Source organism: Convolutriloba macropyga, chromosome 11 (assembly GCF_964194025.1).
Source record: "Convolutriloba macropyga chromosome 11, txConMacr16.3, whole genome shotgun sequence".
In the NCBI taxonomy this organism is placed as follows: domain Eukaryota; kingdom Metazoa; phylum Xenacoelomorpha; order Acoela; family Convolutidae; genus Convolutriloba; species Convolutriloba macropyga.
Genome location: NC_134478.1, coordinates 8,251,316 through 8,265,814, shown reverse-complemented (window position 1 = coordinate 8,265,814; position 14,499 = coordinate 8,251,316). Strand labels below are relative to the sequence as shown.

At 35.3% G+C, this 14,499-nt stretch overlaps 2 protein-coding genes across 3 annotated transcripts in view; one reads left to right on the top strand and one right to left on the bottom strand.

Moving 5' to 3' along the window:
* The window catches only part of LOC142349480 (uncharacterized), a 161,565-nt gene that overhangs the window by 12,853 nt on the left and 134,213 nt on the right, over positions 1-14,499 (bottom strand). The gene's annotated exons all lie outside the window — the stretch shown is intronic.
* On the top strand, positions 5,562-13,826 carry LOC142349930 (uncharacterized). Its single transcript, XM_075401786.1, has 5 exons — positions 5,562-6,364; positions 8,273-8,437; positions 8,763-8,899; positions 11,510-11,721; positions 13,541-13,826. The coding sequence occupies exons 1-5, from the start codon at positions 6,205-6,207 to the stop codon at positions 13,800-13,802; spliced, it is 936 nt and encodes a 311-aa protein (XP_075257901.1). The 5' UTR covers positions 5,562-6,204; the 3' UTR covers positions 13,803-13,826.

Here is a 14,499-nt window from a genome sequence, read left to right as displayed (position 1 = left end):
AGCCCATTGACCTATTGTCGTCCGTCAAAGATCCAGTTATTTTTTAGGAGATGTAAATGAACCTAGACACTTCTTTCAGTTGTTATCTAATGTGTGTTATGACTTTGAAAATATTTGTTTTGAGGAAACATCGGTTAATTTTTGAACTTTCCCACTATTTCATCTTATTTCTCTCAATTTCGGGTGCAGTCTCAGTAAAAACAGGCAGAAACCAATTTCCGGTGGATTATAAATTAATGTTTGTAACTGTCTTATGTTCATCTAATGGTATCTTTGTTTTGATACTATGCCTTTTCATTTTTTTTAGCATAATTGCTTTTTTAATGACTTCATTTTGTTTCGTTGTCGATATATCACATTATTGACCAGTTCAATTGAAGGCAAGCATAGTAGGGAAATTTCACAGCGTTGGAAAAGGGCGTATCTGAATATGTAATTGTTTTTGTTATATAGTTTATGCTTTTTGGTCTGAGACAGTTATCGCGCAAGATTTTATGGATTTTTTGTTTTTGCCTATATGTCTTTCTTTTGGTTGTTATGCGGCATATACCTAATAACTATAGGTCTCAATTGCTTTCCCAGGACGTATATCGTAACCCAGTTAAAGGTTTCAGTTTACAGCTGTTTGTTTTAATGACTTTAAAATTGAAAAAAAATTCATCTTTATCCTTTTTGCTTTCATTTTCATAACCATGTAACTCAATCTCAATAAAAAGAAGTCTCAATTACATTTGCTGATTAAAATATTTTTTTTCGCGTTTTGTATTACGTTGGGACTGATTGCTTCGACCATTAATAAAATAATAAAAAGTTTTCGAGATTTCTATACTCTTCAAACTCTGGTTTTCTTTTTGTTGTCATGTATATGTAGTTCTGTTAAAAGGAAGACTATTTGATATGAGTTGAAAGTGACATTTTACAGTTCTTGTAGGTCACATCTTATAATTATAGTGCCTAGAACAGTGTGATCTGATAAAATTGTTTGAAGGTTTGGTTTCTTTATAAATTTGATTGTTATGAATTTGATAGTTATTTTGTGGGGTCGTGACTTAGTCTCATTATTAACAGTCCCAATTGGCTTCCTGAGGTATTGCTACGTAATTCATCGCTGTTTTTTTAAAATCTTAAGTCTGCTATGACTTTTGAAAATATTTGTTTTCGAAAACATAATTGGGTTTTGGAGCTTCGTCATTTTTTAAAATAATTTTTTGGTCGATTTGTAGCACAGTGTCTGTAAACACAGGTCAAAACCCATTTCCAGATAACTATAATTTAATCTTTATAATGGTTTTAGCTTCAAACATGTTCTTTGGCTTTGTTACTACTGTTACTACGAGATTTCATAAAACATTTGAGATTTTTACGTTTTATAGAATTTTGTGTTCTTTTTTAATTTATAACAATAATCGTAGGTCTCATTGGCTTTAAGCAATTAAACATTGGATAATGACATGTCTCAATTGCTTCCCATGGAGATATAAATGAACATTTTAGGGATTTCAGTGAAATTGTTTTCAATAATGGAAACGTATTTTTGAACGCACCTCTTTGCTCTTTTTTGTCAACATGTTAACCAGTCGCATTGAGTAAATGTCCCATATTTTTTCCAAAGAAGTATAGGTTAAATTGTTTCGTTCAGTTTTTATTTGATGCAAGTTTGATTTTGTTATAATTTTATTATTGAAATAATAAGTTTGGTCGTAAAAATTGCTTGTTTGATATTTATTATTCTCCTTTCTAGTAGCCCTAATTTCAACGTTCATCGTTCCTCTAGGCTGGCATTATTGTATTCCATTGGTTGTTTATGAAACAATACGATATGTATGTCTTTGAAAGTTTTGTATCTCTTCATCTTTTGGTAGCCAATTAAGTCAAGAATGTGGATGAGCGGGGTCGGAACCTTATGTGCGTACGCACATTACCGAGCCTCCTTGTTCAATTCAGGGGGCTTAGATAGATTTTTATGGGTGTAAAAACATCCAACTAGGGTGCGATTCCAACCCGCCACCTCCGTAGTCCTAGCCATAATTTACTGTATCACGCTACAATTGCTTTTACTTTACCAACAAAGTTTACGCAGGAGTGAGCGCAATTGAAATCACTCAAAAATGACGAAGAGAAGCGTGAAAAAGTCACTTGAGAAGTCAAAGAATGTTCTAGAACAAAAGAGCAAAAGAGGTCAAGCAAAAATTTTGCATAAAAAAGACCCGCATGTTTACAACAATTGCTTTAAACTTCGTACGAGAGCAATTAATAATGCTCATGAAGAGAACAGTCTGAATTGTGAAAAATAGAAGAACATATTGGACTCAATTCGGGCAAATCAATCTCAGAAGACTGGCGAAGTGTTGGTTTTGGTAGCAGGTACATAAAGCTTAGGGAAACTTAGGAAGGGGTAAAAATGCGGACGTGGGTGGCAAACTTCCAAAATTGACATCAAAATCCTGAAACGATGTATAATAATTAGGAACTGCTGGTTCATTCAAAAGTCCAAGGCCATTTTGAGAAGTCCAAAGGTTATTTTTTGCTCTTTTTACACCTCAGCATCAAGATCAATATGGCAATGTCAAACCCCACTCGAACTCTATTCGGTAGCACCACAACAGGTTCTTTTTCCAACTTGAGTTTAATTTTGAACTCATTGCACAGTGGGAACACAAGTCACGCAAATACCAACTAGATATAGTTCTATAGAGCCGCAAAGGATAAACATAACCGACTAACGTCGGGGCAAAAGCGCGGTGGGGGGGGGGGGTGGAGCCAATAGTGGGGGTGGGGGTCAACAAGGGGGGGGGGGTCAACCTCTAAGAACCGCCCCTCACACCATAAGTATAAGTATAAGTCTCCAAGACAGTTTGAGCTGAAACAGACCTGAAAGGCTCTAAGAGCACATAATGCCCGCTGGGCGCTACCTGTTTATCCCGTTTTTGAGGACGAAAAGTCAAAAGCGTCAGACGAAAAATTGGTCAAGCGAAAAATCGCATAAAAAAAAGACCGACAGGACTAATATAATTGCTACAAACTTCGTTTGAGAGCAATTAAAAAAATTCTTGTAGAAAATACTCTAATATGGTATGAAATAATTATAAATAACACTTAACAATTATTCTAAGTGATGAAACAATGAAACATGTTAGCATTAAAACATACCCGGCAGATTGCCGGCAAATAGCCGCCGTTGATTCCAATAAGCATGATTGGGATTGAACGAATAGAAGATATTGAAAAAAAAAAGATTTTTGTACAAAAGAATTTTTTAAGTCCGATTTATTTTGATGGCATTTCGTAGTTGAACATACTTCTGTTTCTTAGAGAGAGAGGCTACAGGGGCTACTATCAACACCAATAAGCATTAGAGGTGGTAACTAAGACTTATAGGAACGACGTTCAAATAGCGGGCATCTAAAATTGGGCTTTATGGGTTTAACCCGTTTCTATTTCTGACTTCAATTTTTTATACTGACTCTGCTCATTTGGAATTGCTTTGCTGAGCAACTGATGTTCAAATTCACTTTAAGGAGAATGAGAGAAGAGAGAAACTAGCCTAGAGAAGTCAAAAAGATTTCACGCAAAATGTCGAAAAAGCGGCAAAATGGTAAAGCGAAAAAAAGTTCGACGAAGTAAAAAAAAAAACATAGCAGGACAAGTACTGAAATACAATCCAAGAAATTGAATGAAAAACAGAACTATGTACCTGACCAGCAGATCAATTGAACAATCCCAGCTAAAAAACGAAATCTCGATAGTTGAGAAACTAAAAGAATCAAATTAAATAAAAAAATATTCCTAAAACTCATGAAGCTTTTAACCTGAAGGCCATTTATGACACAATGCAACATAGTCATTAACTCACGCAAAAGAATTGAGAGAGATTAATTTGACACTAAAGGTAGATAGCACGAAAAAAATGACAAATGCGTTAAAAAGAAATGTGACAAATGCTTCCAATGAAAAGGAAAATTTTAAAGATATTTTTCGAAAATGTGTCTGGAAAAAATGTTCAAATTTAATTTTTCTCTGTGGAGTTCTGTCTTGTAACTCATCTGCAACATTTAAAAAGTTTCGTTGTCCAATAAAGATAGTTAAACTCAGAAAATGACAAAAAAATGCGAAAAAAATTTGAAAACAATAAAAAAATTTTAAATTGCAAGCTTTATTTTAAAAATTACTTATATTTACAATCTAAAAAAACAGAAAACTATTTTGTTGCCACTAGAAACTCCAATAACATAATAAAAAACTCAATAGCAGCAAACCTCTGGCGACTGAGGAAAAAGACTAAAATTTCAGGAAGTCAAAAAAAATTACAATTTGAAAATCGCTAAAAATTGTAATATCAAAATCTTGAAACAAATTCCCCATTACCACTAGAAACTATGCAGTAACCTATTATCAAAACCTAAAGAAAATGTTTTGGCTGTTCAGGTTTGAGATACCTAAAAATTGACAACAATTTTCAAAAATTTGAAAAAATTGGCTGATGCCATGGTCAATAAAAAGTTTGCAGTAAACCATTAGCATATCCTAGACGAGATTTCTCTCCCCCTGGAGCTGGAAAACTTGAATAATGACAATTAAAGTGAGAAAATTAGAAAAAACTTCAAGTTTTATCAAAAAAACTGGTAAAATTCGTGAAGTTGAAAACCATTCCATTACCACTCGAAACTATAAAATAACCTATTATTGTGACACCAAGAGCTGAAACAAAAATATTCCTGAAACAAAAACTTGAAGAAATTTTAAAAATTAGAATAAATTACCGTGTTTATGTTTGGTGTAGCAATACATATAGCTCTTAAAATGGCCATAAAAAGTAATTACTTCTTGCAAAAGACCTTTTCCAACTTTTACAAACCTCAATTTCAGACTGGTCCAACAAAAAATCCGAAAAGACGAAAAAATGCAACATTTTGGGCTCAAAAATTTTTGAAAATGACCTTTTAACTTTGAATTACGGCCTTCCCAGTAGATTCACCACTCTAAGTACTTGAAGAACTACTAAATGCGGCTACGGGCCTCTAATGAAACTTGATGCCCGTTGAGCTTTACCTGTTTATCCCGTTTTGAAAGCTCAAACCATGAAAAAAGGTGTGAAAACGTCTTACAAAAATTAAAAAAAAAGACAGAGAACCAATACAATCCAATTCTTGGATTGTAAAAAATAGGAGCGCTATAATAGCCGGCTGAGAAAATGAGGGCGGCTATTAATTAGAGCCAAATTGATTCCAAGTACCGATTTAAAATAAAAGTGAAGGCCACTTATAGGACAAACAGCTAGAAATCTGAAGCCATTCACACGAAACAGTCACAATTCACCGTCTTTCAAAACTGAACTAAAGATCTTCAAATCAGCTAATCTGTCAATTATAGAAATCTGGAACCTCAATTGATACTCAGAGGTCAATTATTACATCACGAGTTTTGTCCATCATTGACGAACACTTTCAGTTTAGCAAAAGTAAATACAAGAAACCAAGTAAGTACATTGTACCGCAAATAGAACACCGATAACGAAGTTCGGCCAAGTCCAAAAAGCATCATATCATTATCAAATTGTAATGAGAAACATATTGGTCAGAAAGCATATTTGTGCTTTTACAATCAAGACTCAAAGACGAATGGACTCAGCCAACAAAACGTGAACAGAACCGTCATACAGAGTTAACTATTTATAACCAGATTGGTTATGAACAGTACAACGTACAGCATTTACTAGCGGTTGGCCGATGGTTGCAAACGTACATCGGAGTAATTCAACTAGAGGCAGCGGAGCTAAACTTCATATTAACGCTGCTTTAAGAGACGTTTCATTTTATGAAACAAAACTAATCATATTTGTACTGTATTACTATAGTTATTATTGACATTTGAACCTTTTTATTATGTGAGCAACACAGTTTTGGTCTTTGAGTTCTCAGGCCAAACATTTTTTTTTACCTCAAATTATTTTTCCAGAGCCTGCTCCAACTTTTGCGCAGTTAAACTCAAAAGCGGCCTCTGAAATTGTACATTGCTCTGATATTTTAACAAATTATATTACCGTAATCTGAAGAAGCTGTTGAACAGCCACTCAGATTTTTAAAACGTCTATTCGCCTTGCTTAAAACTCAACACAATCAGAGACTGTAAAAAAAACAATCATTAGAAACTAAACTTACAATCGACTAGTAATCAACTCTTTAATTATCTAAAAATTATCTTAAAATGTGGAGCCAAGGTATTATAAATCGCCTTGATTTGGATCGTTTGATTCCTGAGAAACGTCTACAGGATCGATCACTCGGCTATTACTTCAAATCACTGTTCCAGTGGCACGATGAAACACTTAATTGTTGGACCAACATTCTAGCCATGGCCATATTAGGTAACTTGGATTAATGACTAAACTGACACCAAAAATAGACAACAGGTATTCTACCGGATTAAAATAACGATATGGTAAAAAAAACTTGCCCCTGGCACACGTGTTTTGAGCGATGTGTCATATATTTATTGGTACAAAAATGTTTTAAAATTGGCAAAATTATTCCACTCAATTTTATTGATCGCATCAGTGTAGTTAACTCCTATACTTCTATTTTCACAGGAATTAACGTAAGCGATTGCAAATCAAGAAACTTAGCCCCCACTGGTTAAGCTGAAAAGAACGCCGAGATTCACAATTCATCAGCTGAAACATAAACCGACTAACGTCGGAAGAATTGCTCTCGAACGACAGGCGGATTAATTTTACTCACGCCTTGCCACTCAGCCTTACCGGCTTTGTAATCACAACTGCAATCTCTTTATAGTAGCAAAAGGTTTCATTGCGGAATGAGAAGAACACAGCTCACGTAATAAGTCACACGAGAGATAAATAATGCTCTAGAGCAAAAGCGCAAAAACGGGGCAGCAAAAACTTTGGATAGAAAGATACACATGTTTACAATATTTGCTAAGGATCTTTCAACTGCTTTAAGGCATCACTTCACTAAGCTTCTTCAAAGCCTATTGATGACCTGTCAGATCGCGAATGATCTGTTTGTGTTGAATTAAAAACAATTCATTCGATTCTGAAAACCAATTTATTATAATATATCTATGAAAATTTTCAAAATATCATTTCAACATACAGGATGCATGAGAATGCCAAAAATTTGAACAAAGCCTGCAAAAGCGGGAAATAGCCGTCGTTGACGCGTTGATACACATCGGGATTGAAACAAAGAAAGAAAAAAGAGCAGATAAAAATTGACAGACTTTTCCCTAAGTTTCAAAAAGTGATTTAAACATACCCGGCAGATTGCCGGAAAATAGCCGCCGTTGATTCCAATAAGCAAGACTGGGATTGAAATAACAGAAGATATTGAAAAAAAAAGATTTTTGTACAAAAACATTTTTTAAGTCCGATTTATTTTGATGGCATTTCGTAGTTGAACATACTTCTGTTTCTTAGAGAGAGGCTACAGGGGCTACAATCAAAAACAATAAGCATTAGAGATGGTAAATAAGACTTATAGGAACGACGTTCAAATAGCGGGCATCTAAAATTGGGCTTTATGGGTTTATCCCGTTTCTATTTCTGACATCCATTTTTGTACTAACTCTGTTCATTTTGAATTGCTTTGCTGAGCAACTGATGTTCAAAATCACTTTTAGCAGAATGAGAGAAGAGAGAAACTAGCCTAGAGAAGTCAAAAAGATTTCACGAAAAGGCGGCAAAATGAGGTAAAGCGAAACATTTTTTTATTCGACGAAGTAAAAAAAAAATAGGAGCGCTATAATAGCCGGCTGAGTAGATGAGGGCGGCTATTAATTAGTACAGTTTCAGTTAGATATAAAAACTATAATTAATTCAGCTTCTAAACTAGCTATTAAGCTTATAATGAATGTCAGTTAGCAATCGCTCTAATGGACTTCGATAACTTAATGCACTATGACTTAATGGCCGCGTTTCATCTCGTTTCTTTTGATTTTGACCATATGCACTCCATAACCAAAACTACATGTGATAGAATTTGAAATCTATACAGTTGAAACAGTTACCGAGATCAGCCATGAGACAAACGTGAAAATTGTGACATACGTAAAACGAAAAATGTGGTCAAAGGGTGAATACAATTCAAATTCTTTAAAAAAAGAGTAAAAAGAGATCGCCTAAATAATAGCCGTTGAGAGGCTTAAGGGGGGCTATTAAACACGCATTTGAAAACTGGCTAAAAAACAGGATGAAAAATGTCGAGAGCAATTATAAACGGTAACTTACTTAAAAAATCAATTGTGTCATTTTTAGCGTACACAATTCTGTTGGAGTGTGATAGTGAGTGGGGTTTATACGTGGGCTGTTTGTCCTTCACAACCAACTTCTCCTCCTTAATAGCTCACCTCTTCATCTCCAAGAATTTCCGCACAGAGTGCATAGTCTTCGCATTCGACTTATTCGGAGCTGTTCTACTAGGTACATTTTATTCTATTCCATACAACTTAATTGGATTTATCATCTCCCAAATTGGTTTTAAAATCTACCTAATTGATATCTTCACATGGGGCTCTGGAAGTAAGGGGGTCTGGAAATAAACCTCAACGAAAAATACCCCCCCCCCCCCTTGATTCTAATAAGAAATAAACCCCCACCGAAATAAGCCCACATATTAATATTCAGTTTGGCCGTGATAATTCTGTCAGTTGTGATAGTTTCATATCAAGGCACACGGGCGACTAAGGCATATCCGTGACCCGCGAGGCATGACCAAATGCGCTAAATCTGCTGTTTTAATTTTTAGGTAGTCTACTTGCGATGAGCTTCGTGGGATTTGCATTCTCATCGCCACACATTGTCACAGAAGATATATACAATAGTAGCAATGAACAACTGAATTTTATCTCACGACACCTGGACTATGTAGTCTTAGCAGTCAGGGTAATTTTACACCTCTTCTCATTATCATAATTATTTTGGTTCAGTTCTCGCTTTCCTGATTATTCAACATCTGAGACACATTATTTATGCTTCGTTATACCAAAAAGATGCAAGAAAAGGTAGTCAAGTATTAATTTTGATTGAATACAATGATGCCCGCACCAAAAATACATAGCAATTTGTTCGGTTAATATTAAACATAACAGACCTTTTTCGGACGAAATGCTCTCAAACGACAGGCGAGGTTATGGCTCAAATGAGGAAAAGAAAGTTCTAGCTAAGAAGTCAAACCATTCAAATGAAAGTTTTCCATAAATAAAACATAAGCGATAGAATAGCGGAAACGACTCAAAAAGTCGTACAATAGGAACTCTAAAAAGAAACCCTACCCAAATCAGAACAAAACATAGCCGACAAATTGCCGGAAAATAGCCGCCGTTGACCTGCTTGATTCACATTGGAATTGAAACAGAAACAAAATTAAAAGATAGAAATTGACATAATTTTTCTAAGTGTCAAAGTAGTGTTCTTATTTGCAGTGTATATTCTGCATATTCGGTTAGATTCCAAAATTAGACTTAATTCAGCTTCTAAACAAGACTATTAAGCAGCAATCGCTTTAATGAACTTTTATAACCTAATGCACTTACTTAATGACCAGGCTTTATCGGTTTATCCCGTTCTTTTTGATTTTGCACTTTTGACATTGACCGTATTCACTGCATTACGTAATTCAATGCGTGAAAAAATTTAAAATCCAATCAGTTGAAACAGTGAGTGAAATAAGTCAGAATTCAAGCGTGAAAATTGTAAAATGAAAAACGTGATCAAAAGGTAACGCGAATTTAAAAAAAAGGAGAGCGCCTAAATAATAGCCGTTAAATGGCTAACGGCGGATATTAATCAAAGAAAAAAAATTAAAACCAATCTTCAGTTGCCTAGTAAAGCAATAAAGTAGTGTTCTAATTGCAAACGAAGTTTGAATCAATTATTGCAAACGTGTTGGTCTTTTTTAATGAACAAAATGTGCTTGACCTTAATGACTTTTTGAGTTACTGCTGCATTCTGTGTGATCTAAATTTCACTCTCGTTCACAGTGTCAGCACCTGAACTCCAGTGGCGGCAGTTCATTACTAAAAGTCAAATGAAAAGTGCGAAAAAATTGGTGTAACTTTTCTCATTCAATTTTATTAGTGATTACAGTGGTATATAATGACCTCTAGTGACATAATTCGAGGCCACACTTAACACTTAGTGCATATAGTTACCCCCCCCCCCCACTAAAGCAGGTGGAAATAGATTAAAGCTCCCACTAGTTGTTCGAGAGCAATTCTTCCGACGATAGTCGGTTACGTTTAAAAAAGCAGACGTTTTAAGGTGCGGAGGGGGTAGTTGTACTCTGCCCACGGATGAGGGATGTTATGAGATCAAAACTTCTTTACGACTTTTTCACCTTGATTATTACCAGAGCCCATTAACTACTGACCATTAGATACAAACTGAGAACTTTGAATTTTAATGCGCAACGGTCAAAACAGAAGACAATACTCAAAAAGAAATTAGTCCAAGTTCAAGTCATGAACAGAGATGCTTCAGATAGAAAAAACCTGTTTCACACCATTATTCCACTACAATAACTTTGTCAAATTGAGAGAGCAATCATTTCTCGAGGCACTGATTCTTCAAATACTTTTTAATTTAAAATCCAAAAAATTATACTCTTCTTTAAGTTTAGACAAGTATTGTTTGTTATACCAAATATACCTAATAAACATGAGCGACTAATATCACGAGAATTGCTCTCAAATGACACGCTAGTGGTTGGCTTTGGTAAAAGCCAGCTGCGGTTTAGGTATGCTAGCAGTAGGGAGAGAGGGTTCAAGCGATTGGGGAGGGGGGTAGAGTTAAGAGGTCTGGACGAGAGGGGGTCCAAATTGACAGATGGAGGAGGGTGGAGCGTTAAGTGTTGAGAGATCTAACTCTTAAGATTAAGATCCGCTCTTCACACCATGAGTTTGTCTCCTCAAAACAGTTTTGGTGAATCCGATTCTTAGAGACTGGTAAGATGTAAGGCACTAAGAGAACTTAAAGCCCTCCGAGCGTTACCTGTTTTCCCGTTATTGAGAACGAAAAGTCAAATGGGTAAGACGAAAAATCGGTCAAGCGAAAAATCGCATAAAGCCGACGGGACGAACATAATTGCTACAAACTTCGTTTGACAGCAATTAATAACTAGGAGTAAATAACTGGACAGTTAAATTACTGTGCTATAAAACTACATGCTTTTTTGCAGTTTGCTAGCGTCTTAACTTTTGTGTAATAATTGGCTCAACAAAGGATATGATTGATCATAGAAATTTTCCTTATATCGTGATATTTGCTTCATAAACATGGCTATTAAGTCGGACATGAAAATTCCTATTTGAATTAACCTCTCCGGTGAAGTTCAACAGAAAAAAGTGGATCGATTAAAATTCCATAAAAAATTACTCAACAAAACAACGCCTAATGTACAGCAGTCACCAAATATATCGAAATAGGGCAGAGTTTGAAGAAAAACAAAAACTCTTCTTTTTGATTTTTTCAAATAATTTTTTCGAAACTCTTCAGGTCCTTGGGTGCATTCTGCTGTCAAGTAGCTCAACCATCTACGTGAAGAGATGTGGGAAAGAGTTCAGAATGCATGGTGCTCACAACTCAATGCACGTGGATGTTGTCAAATGCATAGCCCACTCTTTCCCATTATGTGCTATGATCATGATACCTACTGCACTCTACACGGGCAGAATATACCCTGTCATCTTTATCACACTCCTATTAGGGTTAGTTTCATTTCTCCACTTTTACAAAAAAATTAAACCATAAAGTAATAAACGAAGTCGAGTACTGTATTAGTCCATAAACTGATGCATACATTTTAATCTACTGCTTTCTTGACTAAGTTTAGAGTGATGGTACGCATACGTCGTTTTCCTATTATTAACTGTGCATAAAACTGGTCGGATCGAAAACTACTTTAATTAGAGGATAAGTTTTCTCTTTTGTCCACTTAATTACATCTATAAACTTCAATTGTAAAACCGAAAATGTTCACACATGCTAATAACAAGACAGTTTCTGGGCGAGGAAGCGGGTTCAAGCCACTCGGGTGGTTATTTCGTTAATTATACAAATTTAGGATCGGAATTCAGAGTCCTTTCTTAAGACCTGAGATTTTTCAGCCAATAAAAACATACCCGGCAGATTGCCGGAAAATAGCCGCCGTTGATTCCAATAAGCATGATTGGGATTGAAATAACAGAAGATATTGAAAAAAAAAAGATTTTTGTACAAAAATATTTTTAAGTCCGATTTATTTTGATGGCATTTCGTAGTTGAACATACTTCTGTTTCTTAGAGAGAGGCTACAGGGGCTACTATCAACACCAATAAGCATTAGAGGTGGTAACTAAGACTTATAGGAACGACGTTCAAAGAGCGGGCATCTAAAATTGGGCTTTATGGGTTTATCCCGTTTCTATTTCTGACTTCAATTTTTTATACCGACTCTGTTCATTTTGAATTGCTTTGCTTAGCAACTGATGTTCAAATTCACTTTTAGCAGAATGAGAGAAGAGAGAAACTAGCCTAGAGAAGTCAAAAAGATTTCACGCAAAATGTTGAAAAAGCGGCAAAATGGTAAAGCGAAAAAAAGTTTGACGAAGTAAAAACATACCCGGCAGATTGCCGGAAAATAGCCGCCGTTGATTCCAATAAGCATGATTGGGATTGAACGAATAGAATATATTGAAAAAAAAAAGATTTTTGTACAAAAATATTTTTTAAGTCCGATTTATTTTGATGGCATTTCGTAGTTGAACATACTTCTGTTTCTTAGAGAGAGGCTACAGGGGCTACTATCAACACCAATAAGCATTAGAGGTGGTAACTAAGACTTATAGGAACGACGTTCAAATAGCGGGCATCTAAAATTGGGCTTTATGGGTTTATCCCGTTTCTATTTCTGACTTCAATTTTTTATACCGACTCTGTTCATTTTGAATTGCTTTGCTTAGCAACTGATGTTCAAATTCACTTTTAGCAGAATGAGAGAAGAGAGAAACTAGCCTAGAGAAGTCAAAAAGATTTCACGCAAAATGTCGAAAAAGCGGCAAAATGGTAAAGCGAAAAAAAGTTTGACGAAGTAAAAAAAAAATACGAGCGCAATAATAGCCGGCTGAGAAGATGAGGGCGGCTATTAAAAAAAAATACGAGCGCAATAATAGCCGGCTGAGAAGATGAGGGCGGCTATTAACTATGGGAGTAAATGATTGGACTATCAATTTACTGTTCCATTATACTATTACCTTCTTTGCAGTTTCAAGCGTCTAAAACTCGACCATGATTCCGCACATTTTCAACTTTCTTTAAAGCTCGTTTGGTATCATATCTTAAAATCGACATAGCGAAAATTGGCTCAATTTGTCTCAATCAGTATCGCTCACAAAAGTATCGGGACTTCCCTTTCAAAATACGTGATAATAATTATACAACATTTCCTTATATGGTAATATTTGGTTAAAAACGGCTATAAAGTTGGATAGAAAAAACGTACGAGATTCATTATACAAAAATACTTCTTCAAGACGTGACTTTTTTCAGCTCTACTCGGACACTTTTGGCAGCTTGTAACAAATGGCACAAACAGCGATGGCTGCTTCACAGCATAAGTCACTTAACAGGCGCACTTCTAGTAGCTACAGAGATCATAGAACTAGCAGAGAACACGACAGACTCCAGAGTGAAACACATGACACGCACACTACCTTACTATCTCTTTATTGACGGCATTTCCATACTCATTCTATGCGTAGTTATGCTAATTGTACATAATAAATTGCAACTGAAATCTAATAAAGATTGATTAAATTGAATTTCAGACCATGAATTTTTTTCGTATATCAATTCAATCAGTTGACCAAAACTGAATAACAGGTATCAGCAAATAAGACAGTTGATTAGTGAAGGACTTACTTGACCAGAGTGGTTGAACCAGAAACGAAATTTTACCAGAGAATGTTTAAACTTCAGAAATCATAATATTGGTGTTAAAAGTCATTTAGAATTGAAGGTTTTGAGTGATTATAGTCAATCATGAAAAAAAAATCGTCACGCAATTCAGCTAAAACTCACGGCTATTGAGGGCAGCAAATGACGTCACCCACATAAAGTTAGTTTTGGAAAGGCACGAAAAAATGGACAAAACTACAGTTGAAAGAATCTTCAATTACTTGGATAAACAATTTGAAAAGAATTTAAAACAGAATTTGAAAAAGATTTGAAAAAAAAAACAGATCAAGCAACTAAAAAAATAGAAGCCAAATTGCAAAACGAACAAAAATATCACTATCCAGAACGCGAATTTTTGTTCTGACACCACTTTCTCATTCTACTTGAAAATTAGAGTAAAACAACCAATAACCGGCTGTGACTGATGGGGTGGTGACTGAGGGGGGTCAAACTTTTAAGACTAAAAACTGCCCCCCTCACACCGTGAAATTTTCTCCAAATAGTTTCGTTGAATCCCATACCTGAGACTAGTACGGCAATAAGAGAGATGC